Here is a 19,717-nt window from a genome sequence, read left to right as displayed (position 1 = left end):
ACTTTATGAGGGTAGTGACTAGTGAGGCCAGCCTGTTATCGCTAAATGGGAAGTGCGTAGTTAGCGATAACAATGCGTATATATTACGGTAGTAGGCCAAAAACAAAACACCGTAAGATAACATTATATAAATATAATTATTTAGTATTTACGTATATTATACATATATGTTGCCAAACGAAAATAATTTATAGGCAGGTTTTGGTCAATATCAAAATGCATTGCGCAATCTGTACGTAATTTCATTTCTAATTGTTTAGTCAAGCCACATTTCATGTATCTAATTGAAACAACAACAGCATGCAAAAACAACATTTATAACCTACAAACACTACAAAATAAAAGCACTATTTAGATAAAAAAAATTAACACAGACTTATAAAATGTTCCAAGAAACCAAAATTATGACGATTAACTATATGTTTATAGCATCTGCATCTTAATTAAATAAATATATCTTTCTCCATAGTAGCTTATCATTTAAAACAATCAAACACACCACTACACGTGATACTCTTCGAGCGAGTTTGCTTATCTAGCCGAAGCCGCGTACAAATTATTTGAAGAAGTCTATTAAGTTCGATTCGTAATATTAGCGCCTTTAACCAGTTCAAAATGGCATTAGATATCAGAAAGAGCCTTTTCTTTTGTTTGTATGAGGTGAACATGCGCTTGCGCAGGCCCGCGCCAAGGATATCGAGCTTGACGCGGGGACTGTGGGGCTGGGTCTACACTCAAATTCCTCTGCTATTCAGAGGGGTAGCGAGACCCGACCCACTAACACCTCACCTCAGCCCTTCACACACCCTTAAGATGGACTCGGGGTTTGCCAGGCATTCTACAAAAGGATCAGAATGAGCCTAAGACTGAAGTTGGGACGACTGATGGTGACGTGTATATCGTACGTATATATTAAGTTTCTCATGTAAATAAAATATAATTTTTGCAATGAGAAATAAAGTTCTTTAAACATTATGTCTTGCTTGATTTATAGGTATCTTATATCTGACAAACATACTTGATTTTCTAATTCCCTCGTTATGATTTCCTGTACCTTACAATCTAGTATAAATTACGCATATTTCCAGTCAATTTCTGACAGTTTTCCTGCCAGATGCGTATTAATCCGCTTGGATGGCAAACTAGATAGTAACGTCCAAAATTATCGAAACCACAAATTTTGTGGAGCAACAAGTCAGATGATTTGTGAATGTAAACAATCATAATAATTGTTTATTCTAACCGGTGATTATAAACAGAGTTACGGTTATTGCTTTCGTCTGTTCATCACCTGTGAACTATTTATAGAATCTTATACAATCGTGTTTTTCGTTGTTAATTGTTTCGGCAAAAGTTTACAGAGTAAATGTCTAAGACTAACGTTCATAGTCGAGAGCGTTAGACTATTAAGTACCTGAATCTAAGGGCCACAAATAACATACTATAAGTATAATCGCTATTAAAAATAATTTTTAGTTCTTACTTACAAATTACAAAGAAATATATTATGTAATAGGAGGCAAAAGGGCTGGAGGCTCACCTGATATTAAGTGATACCGCCGCAGCTAGACACTCACATTGTCAGAAGTCTCGCAAGTGCCGGCAAGGATTGCTACGCTCTTTGCTTGAACCTTACGTCGAATTGGTTCGGAAATACTTAAGTGGGCAGCTGGTTCCACATAGTAGTGTGTAGTAGTTTATAACAAATATAAAAATAGCATTAAAGAAATATAAATTCAGTTTGCATTAAGGCATGAAGCAGACGGGACATTTGTGTTCCTTTTTAGCGCTTCTCAATGTAGAAAACAGTTGTATATAACCTAATAATAAATAAGAAATCTGACAATATGGTGTGAGTTGAATACATGTGTGATTGTAAAGCTGAATATAAGCTTAATTAAATCCTTTGCATTCAGTAAGATTCTCTGTCATCTTACTTTCATGGCTAACTTGTGTTATAATTCGTATTGTACGTTGGCTTCATTTGTTACGAAGCTATGTACGGGAATGGGGAAACTTGCATGTCTAACCATACGTAAGTAAATTCAAATGTAATCTTGGAAGTCTAGATTAATCTTGTGCATCACAACTCAGGACACATTACCTACGTAACAAAAACTTCAAATGTTATTTTAGGAAGGAAAGCTTCTCCTATACTTTTTTACATAATAATCTGCTATATATAACTTACATCTATTCTATGATATGTATGCATTATAGGTATGGAGGACGGCATAGATTCATAACTTAATATTGTGACTAAACATTTTTTATATAGAACATATGGCGTTGACGTATCGAAGCAAGCAAGAACAGATAGCTGAATGAGCGTCCAAAAAGTAACAGTACAGTACCGCCTACTTTACTTCGGGCCACTGCTTGCAACTGTATAAATTGCAAACTCGGCCCCACATGGAGTACTGTTCTCACCTCTGGGCGGAAGCTCCCAAGAACCAGCTCCTTCCGCTGGACCGTATCCAACGTAGAGTGATTCGAATGTATTGGAAGTTATAATCTAGAATTTAGTATGAATTTGTACTTTGTTACATTTTTTGTATAAATAGGTAAAACTGTGCTTTATGTTTATGTTTGAATGTGTATTCCGTTTTTGGCTTTTATGTATAATTTAATTGTTTGAATATTGTTTAATAAGTAGCTGTAGGAATACTTTAATAATATAAAATACTTTTCAACGACAAAATCACATAGATTTTTTTATTTATTTATACTTTGTTACCACGGTACAAACTAAAAACAAAAAGTAAGTAGGTTACATAAGTTATTAGGCAACAGGCGGCCTTATCGCTAACAAGCGATTTCTTCCAGACAACCCTAATAGGGGAGAATAAAAAAGGAAACACCTACAGAGTGTAAAGAATAAGAAGTGCGTAATTAAATAACAAAAAAAAAACTCAAAATTACATGCAAGTATAACTAAAATAAAATACAAAAAAAAATAATACGTGTATTTGACTCACAATTAATATATATAAGCAGTAGCAAATGTTTATTGTATATTGTTAATTTATCAATGGAAACCGACAATTTAACTTCACTAAATCGCTATTAGTTTTTCAATGCACACATATATATACAACATCTTTCTCATAACATAACCTTTGAAAAAAATCTTCCAATTATTCCATCCTTTTGTTTCATGAAACAAATAATGGTCCCAAATATTATTCTCAAGGAATCAAGTGTGAAATGGCTGAATTTTCCGATAGCACAATCGTTTCGTGTCTACGAGCCGTTGAATATAATTCGATTTCGTTCTCGAGTAAAGAGGGATGTATGGAGTTTTATTAGTCGTTTTATCATCTATACACCAGAGCTATGCTAAATCTTGAAAACGCTTCAAGTTTGCTTGTTACGTATTCAATATATGTCCAATTATATAATTCTTAGACGATTAATATAATACGACAAAGCGTTCTTTGTTGATATCAACAGCATTATAAACACATCCTACATATATAACCACGTATATACCGTCACTTACACACCTTAACACAACACAGTCGATTGAGGGATTACGCATGTAATAATTTTTATGATTTTTTCGTTTCGAAAATATTTCAACATTTTGGCTATATGTTTAGTTTAATTGTGTGTATAATATATGTATATCCTTGGATTTATCATTGATTGGACCTCGGACCGAAAAGAGCACATTTTCTTGTACTGAAGTAAACAGGAACAAGGTGTGGTCTATAACATATATACATTTCAGTACAAGTGAATTCAGTTCACAGCACGCCCATAAGACTCATAAAATAATATAGGTCATATTATTCTAATTACTAATTGGCAAATATCGAAATCATTACTACAAATGTGCCTTAAAGCAAAAGGGAATAAGAATTTAGCCGTGTCAAAAAGTACGCATACACCTATAATATCAACTTCAAAAATATAAATTTAAATATCTATTATAAAAATATGATAAAAATTATGCATGTTGATAACCTATAAAGCCTTAAATTATATCTATTTATATTAATTCCACATGTATTTTTTGTACATTCAAGCTCCTTGGAGATTGTATTATGTAAAGTTTAGTAACAGTTTTTTATATGTTAAGTGGTCCCAAAGACATTGAATTGTTCAGCGAAAGACATCCAAAATTACACTTTGTACATCTACGTTAATGATAAATCTTTTCATAATCATTTAATAAATCTAATTAAATACAAAACGAATCAATTGAAATATTGTTAATAAATACTTTTAGTGCATTTTAGTCCGTTCTACCTCTTTCAAGGGAATTAATTAACTAAGCTTGATACGTCGTCGATTTCCGGGTCTAAGACGAACCGTTTCCTTTCATCACTCAGTGTAAGCGTATATGAATTCGTGCTGGCATGACCGCATTGAGACATCACCAAGTATTCAACATCGAAATTCAATATTTTAACGTTTTACGAATATAAATAACAGTCGATATCGAAAATAAAAACATCGTGAGGCATATCTTAGATCCTTTGATCAAGGGGGTCAAATACGATTAAAGAAATAAAAATCTGGGATAAAGATTATAATCTGGGATACATTTTTCTTTTTATTCTAAAACATGAAGGTTAATACTGTAGGTAACAAATACAATACTATTCATGAAGTTTATAATAACTGCACTAATACATGCACACACACACATTCACACATACTTAATGTCTTATAAAACTTGTGTTTGATTAGTTGTATTACTAAACGTACTTTTTCTCAAAAAAACTGTTTTAAACATGTACCATGTACCACTTACAGTTACTCACAACACAGGGACTCCCTGGGACTAGCGATATAATATGAATTTTGTCACAACCTATTTTTCATGAATAGCTTTTATTCGTTTTCAAATGAATACTTAAGGATAGTGCAATGCGGTAACTGTAACTGCAATTCTTAAGTATGCACAAATCCAGCCACAACTTATATTTATTTATATGAATTTTGCACCACATTGTAAGTTTTGTTAATAATGCATATTGCATTTGGCAAATTGATACAAATTAATTAATAAGTAAAATGAAACTAGGAGGCTTCGTGATTTCATGTAATATATTTATTATTACCAGTCATTTAGAAAAAAATATTGAACCGTATCTAATATAACATCAAAATTTAGTTATTTCTTTATATTGTTTACTTACAACATTAACTACCGCGAGACGGTATTCGCCTGGACTTTCTGTTCAGAAAAGCAAAGTTTTTAAAAGGTGGAATTATTTTGCAATACAATATGTTGTTGATACATAAATCACCTTTCACTTAAACTGTTTTCATTAAAACAGCTTTGAAATTCGTTGCATAGTTGAAAAGCTCAAAACGATTACGTTTTGTACTACGTACATGCCTTTCAGCAAAAACAATGTTTCCTAGTTTAACGAGTATAAAGTTGATTAAAATTACTTCTATAATTTCTCCTCTATTGTTGGAGGTAGGCCATCGGACCCGTGAAGCGTATCCCGTACCAAATAAAGCAACTCCTCCACAGTCACTGAACTTGTCCACTCCCTAAACATGTTTTTTCCGTCTACCGTGCGGTTTGTCCAAGATCTATCATAATTACCTACATAGGTTGTAGCGGACCTGGCCCTGGTACCCAACTTTCAATTGCTTAATGTTGTGCATAAGTTATACTTATTTGAAATTACTTTTTTCCCCAGTTTATACACAAGGTCGTGGACTCAGTCTAAATTTATAATACGCTTAATAGGATTAAATAAGAGCGTGTAAGCTCACAGCGACACGGGATGAAATTTTAATTCAGAAAGCTTATGTTTCAGCAAATAAATTTTTTAATAATTAACAACGCAGTACAGTTGTGCTGAGTGTGCTTGAATTTCAGTTAAATAAGGTCTTAATTTATGTACTACGTTTTACATTGAGTTAATTAATACACAGATTTACTGCTTTACTAGACTTTAGATTTATGAATTTATTTACAGTTTTTTATGTGTAAGAGAGAGAGAGAGAAGTTTTTATTAGTGCACTTAAAACCTCGTCACTGGGAGCGAACTCACGGTATCAGAGTTTAGAGACGCTTAACTAGTTACTAGGCTAACGTTGCTTGTAAAATTGATACATTATATTTTATTATGTTGTACTTAATATACTCTACCTACCCCTCTATCATCTTTTAAAACTCTTCTGTAAAAACACTTCTTAACCTTATCCTATCCAGATCAATTGTGACTTGTGTTTCCTTTTCTTTTGTATTGCATCGCTATTTGCTATTCATGAATCTGTAAGATAGTTTTTAGTTTGTTATTAATTTGTATTACTTTAGATTTAGGAAGATTTTATATAACATTTGGTTCTGCACTCATCTTTTTTTTTACTTTTTCTTTTACTAGGGTTGCCTGGAAGAGGTCGCTTATTAGCGATAAGCCCGCGCGTTGCATCCCTTGTAATTTTTATGTATTGTGTTATTGGTGTTTGTTTTATTTTTGTAATGAAGTCAGAATATATAGAATTAATAAAAAATAATCTCTACACCAACAGTGTGACAAAGGCGTCGTTCATGGTAACTAGGAAGTCCTGGGTTTTAATTCCCGATTTAATAATGTCTTTCACGCAACACAATGCTGGGGCTGTAGTAGGTAAGATTGTCTAAGCTTCCAATGGTAAAATACTAATTTTTATAAATTCGTTTGTTTTGTACGTTTAGAGGGTAGTTTTTAAAAACAATCTTTAGGTAGGTAATAAAAAGCTTTTATTAATCTGAAATAACTGATTTTTTTCCATAAAGTTTAATCAGTACACATCTTACAATTTAAAACAATAACTTTATTAACTTCCTCCGTGATATTGTATGCGAGATCAAAGGAGATATTAAAATGATATTGCATCCGACATGCCTTGAAAAAACGTAACAATTTGCATTTTATGCAAGTCTGTTGCAAGTGTTCTCACCTTTCTGAAACAATTGTTTACATATCATAAAACTGAATTTGAACGAATATAAAAAACTTACTATAACTTACATGTTTAGTGATTTTTTATTTTCATTTGATCAGTAAAATCTTCATATTGAAAGAAAACAATTTTTTAACCGGATTAAAGCTATTTGTATTATTATAAACTTATAAATATTTTACACAATTTTAAATTTTTCCGAAGTTTCGCGTGCTCTACAGCGTGCGTGGTCACGGTGACTGAAGACAAAAGGTGTTGAATGTCAAAAGTATCACAGCTGTAGAGAAAGTTGTGTTATCTGTATTTATTTCCCCGGAGTTGGTATCGACTAAAAGAGTTTATTATTTATTTATAAGTTATAATATTTAAGTTTATAATAATACAAATAGCTTTAATCCGGTAAAAAATTGTTTTCTTTCAAAGTGTAAAAGCTATGTTAACCAAAGACAAAATCTTCATAACTTCAAAATCGCATCATAACGATTGTATTCGTTTATAAGCTACAATCATTAGATATACACTCTCCCACACGAACTTTTACCATAATGAGCAACATTAAAGCCTCAAACAACTGAATAAAGTATCAAACAATTATAATGTCTACGAATTACACATATGTATATAATAAAGGCGCTACAACCTTTTTATGTCCTGGCCTAGGGTTTTTGTATCTGTTTTCATTTATGATCATTTGTGAATCTAATAGGCATGTAGGTGATCAGCGTCCTGTGCTTTTTGGGTTTAAGGCAAGTTGGTTTCCTCGTGATGTTTTTATTCACGGTTTAAACGAATGTTTCACGCTTGTAGTCATAAAGTTCATTGATGCAAAGCCGGGGTTCAAACCTACGACCTTACGGATAAAAGTCGCACGCTGAAGCCACTAAGCCAACGCTGCTCTGCTATGAACTGAACAAAAAAGTATTATTTTAAAATTGTTAGTTTATAATGGCACAGATAGAAATTCAAATACACATATAGACACTAAATTATACCACTACTCTTTCTACGTGTGTGTTACGTCATTTATACAATCTACGATAAACAAGTAACTAATATGTATTTCTTTTTTCTAAATAATGTCTTATATTTGTTAATTTTAAACTCAATCTTGACAATGCAAAAACGTGAAACATCAAACACTTAATTTTTAACAAAATTGAGTTAAATATTGTAATTTAATACATTTTTTCTGTACTCACAGTGGTTGCCTGAAAGAGGCTCGCTCGCTCAAAAGCGACAAGGCCGCCAGTTGCCCTCCTTTTGATTTAATTATGTTCATTTTTTTTAAATAATGTAATGTAAAATGTAAATAAAATGTAAGTGTTAATATATAAATAATTTTATATAATATTCAACAACTTCTGTTATTTATTACGATTCGCCTGTCTTGTCTTATGACAAGACATAATAAAACATAAGAAACTGCCTTCACAGCTTACGTAGATTATATCACCTAACGTGATCGCATCTGGCAAGACCTAGAGTGAACTCTCATAGGACGCATTTCATACCGGAATGCCAAAGTCAAATCAGAATTATATGATTCCGTGAATCTCGATGTATCCCCAAGCAATTCCGTTTTTTGATATTTTCCAGAGAACTTTGCCGCACTTGCGCAGCGTATCTTGGGAGTTTAAAGTTTTACGAAAAATAAAGTGTGGATTTTGAATTATACAAAAGGTCTTTGCGGAAAGCGATAGTTCTTATTTCCTACGTCTCATGTCATTTGTTCACAATATTTATTTTTATTAAGAAGTTTACTGCCGAACTGTGATAACATAACAGTGTTATCAGTAACAAAAAAAGATTTAAACACGGCAGCTGCAAAAGCTGGGTGTTGTTGGTCGAGCAAAGCTGATACAACGAGATACAACGTATGCAGCTCTACAAGGCTCAAGTAGACCTCATATGGAGTACTAGTACTACTAGTACTGCTCACATCGCTGGGCAGGTGCTCCCAAATACCAAATGCTTCTTCCATTTGACCAAATTTATCGAAGGGCTTGTAGAACAGCTGTCAACCTCCTCATTCTCTACGTAGAGATATTACATCTCTTTCCGTTTTCTACAAAGTGTATTATGGTTGGTGTTTTGAAGAATTGTTTGGGTTGATTCCTCCTGCCTCATTTCAACACCGTATGTAGTCGTATCGATACAAAATTTCATCAACATCACCATAATTTATCAAACATAAAAACACGTATCAAAAATAAAAAACGGCACAAGTATGTCAAATAAATAAAACGTTGTACGCTCTTGAAGTTTTTAAGTGCCTCCAGCCAGATCTTAGACCTTACGTCATACCCAGGTAACACTGAAAATTATTAGAAAATGAAAAACGGCTTAATGTGGAAAGTTGCCAATACTTTTATTGTTTTTTGATGTGATCTCCATTTTTTTTAACTTAACTCATACCAATGCCTAGGCTTGCCGATATTTACACTTATCTTCCTCTATCATGCGTTCCACAGCACTGATGTTATCTTCAGTAGTCGCTGTCAAAGGACGTCCCTCACGCGGATCATCATTGAGATTGCTACGTCCGCGCTTAAACTCGTTAAACCAATTGTTAATAGTGGCACGAGATGGGGCTTCATTAAGAAATTCTAATCGCAGCCTATTATAACTTTGTTGTTGAGTAAGCCAACAACGAAAGTCATAATTAATCATTGACCGAAAATTCTCTCGCGTTAGGTTAATTTTCACGTGTAACAAGACCATTAGATTTGCCGCCAATTCACAAATGAACAAATGAATGCAATATACAATAGGTTACCAAAGATTTCTATAATTGAAATTCAAAAAAGTTTTTATAAGCAATGTTTCTAACTAGCCAGTTCTAAACATTTTCAGTGTTACCCACGAACGTATATTTAATCTGTAGGACCAGAAATATTTAGTAAACTGCTAATAAAAAATACTTTGCCCGCCATTTTTCACTCCTGTCATAATATCACAGACTACAGAAGTCTATGAAGCATAGATAAAAAAACATATAAGTTCACCTTTCATTATAGTCCGTGTTAATGTATTTTTTTCAGTAAAACAATAATAGAACCCCTCTAATTCATTAGTATTTGTGATTTATTCCATTGGAAGATGGATTTTGTTCTTAGAAATGTAGGTCGCTTCGCTTCAACTGCAATAAGCGTCGGTGATCCATTATCCCGGAAACTCGATCCCTCACTATCTGTGGATGTCTAGTTTTCGTTCGTAATTGAAGCTTATAAAAGCTTTAACCAAATAATCTAAACTCTACTATAGACTTTAAAACATAAAAATATAAAAATAGCCTGTTTTAGAGTTCTTCATAATCAGGGTTCATATGTCCATGTCATTATGACATTAGTACACGACCTCCGACGGGGTGAAGGCCTCTTCCAAATTCTCTTACTAGTTTCTCATCCTCCACCATTTTTGAATCCTCCATCGCTAACGAACGAACATTTGGTATACTCCAATATTATTTTTTCAAACATTTTTTCCAGGCAGAACAAAATGCATTCAACAAATGTCTTCATTCAGTAAAAATGGTGTCAAGGTAGATAAAAGTGTCTTTGACGTTTTACAATCCAGCCTTGCACCCTTATTTCTAAAAATATTTTTCGTCTTGTTTATTGGTATACAAAGGTGTGTTAGTGAGGACAAATGTAACTTACTTTTGGATTAATTAAACACATGGACAAATCACAATTAGCGAGTCTTTAATAAAATTTATTAAAAAAATTACACAATATATTTATTATACTGGAACATACTTGTTATTTTTCTTGTCCATATATCTATTACGTTTCTGAAAAATAAAAAAAAGTATGCTGTAACCCTTTAGATCTGATCCTCAGATGTCTGTATTATCAGTAATTTTTCTTCATTTACACACGGGGTACATTTTTTGGGTCTAAGATTTTCTCACGGCGTTTTTCTTCACCGTACCAGCGAGCTTCACACAGACAGAATATCTATTGGCACACACCCGGGGATCGAACATGCGATCTTAAAAACGAGAGTCACACCTTGAAACCACTTGCTCTTCTCTGAATTAAACGAAATAAATAGGATTTGAAAGGCTCTTTTATGAACAAGTGAGTGAAGTTTTTAAAATTAAGAAAAACACTTTTTGAACGGATTAAAGCTATGTATTATTATTAAAACTTATAGTTATTTACATAATTTTTTTCCGACGTTTCGCGTACTTTTCAGTGTGCGTGGTCACGGTGACTGAAGACGAAAGGTGTTAAATGTCAAAAGTATCACAGCTGCAGAGAAAGTTGTTTTATCTGTATTTATTGCCCATTAACATTTATAATTATGTAAATAACTACAAGTTTTAATAATAATACATAGCTTTAATCCGATCAAAAAGTGTTTTTCTTAATGTGTAAAAGCTATTTTAACAAAAGACAATGCTAAGTTTTTAAAATATTTAGTTACGCTTGTCGTGCCATGCTTGCGGTTTTTACCAATGTGAGATCTAAAAGCAATGTTTTAGTTGTATTTGCATACAAAAAGTATTTAAAACTTATACTCACTGCCAACTTGTTTCACATATTGTAGTACATTTTCAAAGAATTTGACTTGATCTTTCTCTGAAAAAAGTTCATCACGATCAGCTTTAAGTCTCATTCTCATTCAACACGAATCACATTGCACATTTTTTTCGCGTTATTAACCTACCTAAAGGTCTACAACGGTAATGTCTCTCGAATGGCGTATGTTGTGTCTAGCAATTAGTTATTGGTTGTAATACACTTTAATCTTAGTAATCAAAATGCTTACCTTCTTTGCTGATTTCCTTATCTATGGGATAAAATTTAAACGGTTATTGCGTAATTAATGCAGTCTTAGGATCTGTTGCTTAAAATCACCAAAAGATGGCGGTGTTCTTCATTGTTGTCGAGTTTATTATAAAAGACTTCTAATAATTCTTGAGTTTTTTTTTATATTATACGGATTGTATTTGAGTTATATAAACCATATACTTACGGAATAAATCAGCTAAACGTTTCTTGTCTTGTTTAACTGAAGAAAAAAAAAGAGCGATTTTAATCTACTCGTATACAACAGATATAAAGAGAAGCGATTTCTAATAAACTCAAAAACTCCTGCTACTTGAGCTTTCTATATATAATTCTACGTCTCGTGTGAGTGTCACTGATCTCCTCTTAAACGGCTGTACCGATTTGAATGAATTGCTTGCGTTTGGGTGGCGCCCTGGATGATTAAGATTCGCAAATCAGCCCGGCAGATGGCACTGCTGTCAGTATCTAGGTTATTTGTCAGCTGGTATATATAAATATTTTGTGCATATGTTCGAATTTATATCCTAAACGGCTGGACAGATTTTGATGAAATTTTATGTATGTTCAACTGGAGTCGAGAATGATTTACATTACTCCATTTTGTTTTTTGTACGTAAGAACAACGTCTGGCAGATCCGCTAGTTTTATATAAAATATAACCTACATACAATATACTTACATAACTACTAAATACACTTACATAACCAACTGTAATAGTACTTCATTTCTGAAACAGTAAAGCCTTAAAATTAATGTTATATAAAACTTTTCTTTATCATATCTTAAGTAGTAATTTAAAAAACAAACCAACGCGTTTACGTTTTTTTTACAAGAAGTCTGCTGAAGGTCTAGGGTAGTTTTCTTTGTTAATTTATTCACAAAGACATACACTAATCTTACAGTACTAATCCAATACGATAGTGTCGAACAAATAAATATAATTTTAAACATATAAAAAATATAATATGGCTTCTTTTCTTAGATCTTTTTTATAGAACAGTGGTAAACGGGCAGAAGGCCCGCTGATGTTAAGTGATACCGCCGCCCATGGACACTCTCAATGCCTTTGTTAACGGAGATCTGTTCAAGTTCTAATTGTAGTCCTTGGGTATCACAAACAACAAGATAAAAATGCTTGGATACATGCTGATTCTGCTCCATAGGACAATCAAATCACACAAATTCACCTAGTTCCTAATCTAGTTATAAAGTTATCTATTTTTTTTCTGAAAAAGATATCAACTTTGATCTAACTCACACACTGTTTGACTGCATGTTAATTTTTTTTAAATTTGTTGCAATATATGTAAATATGTGCGCCTAATTTATTTTAGTTTAGTTTTTCTTTGTTGTTCACAAATTCTTCACATATAATTATCAAATCAATGTATGCAAAATATTGTAACTGTTTTAAAACAGTATGTAATTTCTTCTCCATTCTTCCATATGAAACTAACCTTTGAAAGGGGCAAATAGAGGCATTTTTTTATTTTTTGACTTTCAAACCTCTACCTCTAGTCATATGCTTACCCCCGCAAGACTTTTAGTCTACTGATACTAGGCCAATATGCCACAAGACTTTCGGCTTGCAAACAAATAACAATTCTTGGCTAATTACTAAATAACCTATCTGGATATTAATAAGCTGGGCTTTTATATTTTACACGATCTAAATTATACAAAAACTAGGATGTGAAGATGTTTTTGGTTTCAATTTCGCGCTGTTTGCTCCATTGAAAATGTGAAAAATATACTCAAGTATATTTTCCACATATAACACTAGTTGTTTCCATTAAATCTTAAGTAGCTAATATAATTGAACATTACTTTACGGAGGTAACCGTTTAATCTATAAACAACTTTGTTAGATTTTATTAAATTTCTATGACATTTAAGAGTGTTTATTTGTAGTGTTCGTCGAACATCCGCCCGTAGTTGGATCGAGCCACAACGGAATTTATTATAACTAGCTATGTACTTGGGCATTATTCTACAGTGGTACAGAATAGCATTGTACAATATTACCGTGACTTTTATTTTCTTCATCGCTTAACTCTGACTCAGCACTTGATAGTCTATCCAATATTGAAGTTAAATCTATAAAAGGTAAATGTTTATTTTATACTAAACGTATAATTGTGAAGTTTTTTGAAGATTTTCTAAATTTTTTACTATTCCCTTACATTATATTCAATATCGCTTGATAACGATATGACGATTGACTTATATAAACAAATAAAATAAATCAATGGCTAACCTTTTTAGGTCTGGGCCTCAGATTTCTGTATCTGTTTCATGATCATTTGTTAATCTAATATGGAAGTAGGCGATCAGCCTTCTGTGCCTAGGAGATGCTTGACGCACGCTGTCGACTTTTTAGGTCAAAGGCAAGGTGGTTTCCTCACGATCTTTTCCTTCACCGTTCGAGCAAATGTTAAATGTACAGCCGAGGATTGACCCTACGACCTCAGGGATGAGAGTCGCACGCTGAAGCCACTAGGCTCTTTGACGATTGACTTACTAATCTGTATTCCTGATAACCTAATGTTTTAAATTCATCGCAATGTTGTAATTGAACTTTATACTATAAATCTTTGACATTGCATTATTATAGGAGCTCATTATTAAAATAGCACCTAAAGTGTCTGATAATAGTAAAAATAGCCTTCTTTACACACGAAATAATTGGACTTATTTTGTGTCGCGCTTAAATAAACTTATTCTAAAATGTATTAATAACGAAACTATAAAATATTTTACGATTTATTATATAAAGGTATACGACCGTCTAACGTTTCTGAAGACGAACTTGATGAATCTGATGCTTGTGCTGATGAAAGTAACTGAAAAGTAAAATAAATATGAAAAATGAGATTTTAAAAAGATTGTTTGTTACTTATCTTCTTTAATTTCTTTGAGTAACAAATATTTTGTATACTGTCCTTTGTTTTATTCTTAGGGTATCATATTTTATATTGCCTTTTTTATTTGATATACACTGTAAAGCTGCAAATATAATATATCAAATTAAGTTTTTAAATACCTAGATCAATGTTTGCATTGAAACTATCAAATAACAAAATCATCCTTATGTAACAATTAATATAATAACAATAAGTTATGCTGGGAGCTATGCTGTTTTTAGGAATTTGGTATATATAAATAAGTAATATAACAAATCCAAACTGTATATTGCATATTTATTGTAATAGAGCAATGTTGGTCTAGTGGATAGAGTGTGTGTTTCTCATCCCTGAGGTTGTAGGTTCGATCCCCAGCTGTGCAACAATGGATTTTCTTTCTATGTGAGCATTTAGCAATCGCTCGAACGGTGAAGGAAAACATCGTTAGGAAACGGGCTTGCATTAGGAACCCAAAAACTCTACGGCGTGTGTCAGGCACAGGAGGCTGATCACACACTTGCCTAATAGATTGACAAATGATCATGACAGATTCGAAAATCTGAGTCCCAGACCTAAAAAGGTTAAAGCACCACTGATTAATTTATATATAATATAATAATACCAACAGGAAACAAATATTATTCCCTGGAAAATTATTTAAAATCCTCAGGATTATATCCGCAAAACCGGCGATAATAAACAAATATTTCCAATAAGACTTACAATAATACCGACGAACAACCGGAACATTATGAACTCTGCATAAGTCACGCTGATTAAAAGTTAGTTCACGCTGCAATTACTTCCAAAGGGTTACCAGTTCAAAGTTTTATTGCTATTGGAGTTTTGTTTCAATTAAAATAAAAGCTTCTACAACGAGTCATTGAAAACTTCATAAAGCTAGTTTTTCTTGTACCTTCGTTCAGGTGGATTTTACTTAATTTTTATATGAAATAAAGTCATTTTTTTTCTGGGTGCACGACAGTGCGCTCGCCAATTCGAGTACTAAAGCATCATAGCCACCCAGTACTTTTTATCGAAACGGTTAATGTATGTATTTAAAACATATTTTTTTTATTATTTATATGGTCAGTATAAGATGTTGTTAAGGTAGCTAATCACGATATAACTTAAGACAGAAGGTCTCTTGGAATGAGTGAATTAACCCACTCGGTATTTCATGGATCTAAGAACTTTAACGTTAGAACTACTTTTGAGGGCATGTTATTTAACGTGAAATGTATTTAGCAGTGCTCCAAGTCTGCACTATTTTTTTGTTTCTATATCCCAGGTGGAATTGCATTAACGCATACTCTGCCCTCAAAAGTAGCAGGGGTATGTGAGACTCGATCCAGAATCACTGCTTTTCAAAGAGTGGGTGGGCAATACCCGAACAAACCACCTCTTGTATTTCCGACAAACAAGTTCCTCCGGGGTCTCTCTCGCATTCTATGCAATACATACTACATAGAAGGCAGGATATCTTCTCCTATTTACTCCGCGTCTTCTAACCCTAGAAATCCAAGTCTGCACATTCATGCGTTCCCAAGCTACGACATCAAGAAAATATTTGAGAGAAATACATTTCATTGAAAATTCTCGGTATTTCTATTGAAAGATACAGTACTAGCGTTGCTTCTCGCAACTCGCAACCCTGATACTGTACGTTTGAATAGATTTCTCTTTTTTCGCATTTCCTACCTATACATAAATAACGTCAAACACAAACCTAAAAGTGGCCTTTTTATTCCCAATTACATACACCAGTATGTAATTTGGGGTACAGTCGCTAGTTAATATTATACACAATGATATTAATTAATAAGATACTTAGTTAAATTAATTTATTATTCATTGATATTTTCCTTTGGTTAATATCCACATCACACATAGTTTGGAAACCAACCTCCCAATACCGTCTCAACTGTAATCTTATTTATTGTTGTAAATGTTATATGGAAGAAAATAAAATAAATAAATAAAATATTTGGACCCTTTTGGTATATTGTAGGATTACGAAAGAAATATACATAAAATGATGATATCATAAGCTTTTTCATATGGAAATGTAGTTATGGTTCATATACAAAAAGGAAATTAAACTTCCGGTCGGTCTTGTAAAGCCTTATGCCTTCGTAACCTCAAATGTCGGACCCTATTGAGCTTAGACGGAGATGAATGTATGGCAAAGTAAAATTGTGTATTTCATATATATGATATTTTTTATGTAATATAGGCAAATGGGCAGGAGGCTTACCTGACGTTAGTGATATCGCCGCCCATGGACACACATTGCCAGGCTCAAAAGTCTCAAGAATTGGTACGCTCTTTTCTTGAAGGACCTTAAGTTGAAATGGTTCGGAAATACGTCAGTGGGCAGCTGGTTCCACATAGCGGTGGTGCGCTGCAAAAAGTGCCTTAATAACGGTCAGTTGTGGAACGACGGACTTGGTGATACAGATGGTATTTTGTATTCTGCCTACGTCCGATAATAAAACTCAGCTGCAGGTATCAGTCTGAACACCTCCACTATACACTCTCCGTGGTTGTTGTTTTGTTGTCTATGAAAAAGCACTAGAAGTTCCTTCTGAATATAATTTTCTCAGACAGCGACTAATATATACGTAACTCAAGGATTTATTGTGTTACAGGAAGTCAAAACAAAATACATATTACAAAAGTCTTGACATCTCTGAAACTAATAAACAAACGTATTTAATACGTGACTTATAACGTAAACATAATTGAACTAATTCTAGCTTATAGTATGTTTATAAATATAATAGTTACATGTATATCTATTATTTATTAATCATCTAATTTTATTGCCATGTTGCCATGCTGCCAGTATGCCAGTTGTCTGTTGTCTTGCTCTACAAAAAAATCATATAATGTTGAATTCATTAATGCGTTCAGGATAAAGATGCACCTCACTATTGGAGTGCGTCTGAAATGTTAGGTTGTGCAAGAGTGGACCGTTGCGCCACGCAAGCGAGGTTTACCACTGGTAAGGCGTGCGCGGTAGCCCTAATAACTGGCGGTAATAGTGGAAAGGCTGGATTGCCCTTGGATGGGTCTAACGTACACACACGTGACTATATAGTGAAAAAAAATGTATGTGGTTTTGTTGCGGTAGTGTGTTTAATTAATTCTATACTTAAAATTTAATTTTATGATTTAATATATAGTAGTTTTCTTTTTATAAAATAGGGGGCAAACCGGCAGGAGGCTCACCTGATGTTAAGTGATACCGCCGCCCATGGACACTCTCAATGCCAGAGGGCTCGCGAGTGCGTTGCCGGCCTTTTAAGAATTTGTACGCTCCTTTCTTGAAGGACCCTAAGTCGAATTGGTTCGGAAATACTTCAGTGGGCAGCTGGTTCCACATAGCGGTGGTGCGCGGCAAAAATTGCCTTGAAAAACGCTCAGTCGTGGAACGGCGGACGTCGAGGTGATACGGGTGGAATTTTGTATTCTGCCTCGGTCCTGAGCCTCGTATTTCACGTCGCTCCAAGTCTTTCCGGTTCAATGTGCCTCATCTGCCACTGTACGGAGGTTTGCGTGGGACGGCATGCTTCCGCTTTCCTTGCGGGTTCCTTCGGAGTGTATGGCCTATCCATTTACATTTGCGTGTTAATCCGGGTTTCTGGGCAGTGCTCTCAATCTTGCTAACCCTTTTAATAATATTTAATACAATATTCTAATTAAAAATACCATTAACAAACCATTTGGACTTTGATATTCTGCTTAAATAAATAAATGACTATTATTGGAGATTATACATATATGGAAACAAACAGGCATATTACAATGAATATAAATGCTCAAATGTTCAGTACGAAATTCCAATCATTCTCGCCCAAACATTATTGTAGTCTCACATTCCAGTATTGCACGCAAGAATGTAGTGTATGTATGTAAGAATGTGTGTAGAGTAATCAGAGTAGAATAAACTGAAACACTAATATAAAGAAAACGTATATTTATACTATCACTGACTGAATAATAAGATGTTTCATTTTCGAAAACTTATAAGGTTGTTTCAAGTTGTATAATAATTGTAAAAGTAATGTTGTTATAACATTAAAGAAATATATTAAATAAAAAGATTTCCCCCCACAAGAGCCGGAAACAAATTTGTTCAACCACCAAAGGAAAGTTGATCATACGCTAGTTTTGATTAGTGGCGTACAACTGTCATTCTTGAAGTCGTAAGATCGAACTCCGGCCCCGGACTTTTTGAAGTTATACCTATTTTGGCGCGTTAGGGAAAACATGATGCGCGCACACCATCACAAAAACTGACATTAAGTTACCATAGTCAACATTTTAAAATAAAAAATGTCCATTTCGTTAGTTATGTAGAAATAATTGTTTTGTGATATTTAAATAAACTTTATTTAACTAGATTAGTTATAATATTTAATATCTTTTTTCTATTGTTAGTGTCGTTTTTTCTACAAACGTAGCATAAGGCGAAAGATAAAAAGATTTTTATCTTGTTACGCTAAACAAATACTTCTAATGCGTATACATAAGTACACACACATGTTTTTTCGTTTATGTGCGCATTACGCTAGTACGGATATTAATCTACCGGCATGCCTCAGACCCCATACGTGTGTTGGGACCAGAAGGCCGATCACTTGGCTTTTAGATAAAACAAATTATCGCTAAACAGTTGCAGCAACTTTTTACCTTGCTCATTAAAGATAAAGATGTTTCAATACTTGCTATACCGACCAATTCCTTACAATAAAATACTAATGTTTTTTGTAGACAAATATTGCTTACGGTAATAAATCAAAGGTGCTCAACCTTTGATTTATATTACATTATGCATAAACACGTTTTGTATTAAATTAGCGTACAGTGTAATTAAACCCTAACAGTCTTGGTGCTTAATATGAACTATGTCAAGTGTTATATTCATTATTAACGAAATAAATAAAAGTACACTAAATTATTTATATTAATTATAATATTAGTAAATTTTGCTGTCCTTAGGCGATGCCCTGAGCTCAGTAATCATCAAAGAGCGATGATAAAGCGCTGGAGTTATGGTGCCCAAATACTGAAGTATAATAATGAAGAATA

The 19,717-nt window shown here is 33.3% G+C and overlaps 2 protein-coding genes across 6 annotated transcripts in view; one reads left to right on the top strand and one right to left on the bottom strand.

Annotated features, from left to right (window-relative positions):
• The window catches only part of LOC123707300 (calcium/calmodulin-dependent 3',5'-cyclic nucleotide phosphodiesterase 1), a 314,278-nt gene that overhangs the window by 235,987 nt on the left and 58,574 nt on the right, over positions 1 to 19,717 (top strand). The gene's annotated exons all lie outside the window — the stretch shown is intronic.
• LOC123707305 lies at positions 10,646 to 15,397 on the bottom strand. Of its 2 annotated transcripts, XM_045657233.1 has the most exons (8): positions 15,344 to 15,397; positions 14,503 to 14,560; positions 13,743 to 13,814; positions 12,418 to 12,444; positions 11,902 to 11,937; positions 11,695 to 11,715; positions 11,448 to 11,504; positions 10,646 to 10,711 (listed from the first exon to the last, which is right to left on the bottom strand). In XM_045657233.1, the coding sequence occupies exons 1-8, from the start codon at positions 15,368 to 15,370 to the stop codon at positions 10,704 to 10,706; spliced, it is 306 nt and encodes a 101-aa protein (XP_045513189.1). In that variant the 5' UTR covers positions 15,371 to 15,397; the 3' UTR covers positions 10,646 to 10,703. The 2 variants fall into 2 exon arrangements, with proteins under 2 accessions (XP_045513189.1, XP_045513190.1); XM_045657234.1 differs by lacking the exon at positions 11,695 to 11,715 and having other exon boundaries at positions 10,664 to 10,711.

The sequence above is a fragment of the Pieris brassicae genome, chromosome 3 (genome assembly GCF_905147105.1).
Source record: "Pieris brassicae chromosome 3, ilPieBrab1.1, whole genome shotgun sequence".
NCBI classification, from domain to species: domain Eukaryota; kingdom Metazoa; phylum Arthropoda; class Insecta; order Lepidoptera; family Pieridae; genus Pieris; species Pieris brassicae.
Note: the sequence above shows the minus strand (reverse complement) of the source record. Positions and strands in the feature narration are given on the sequence as shown.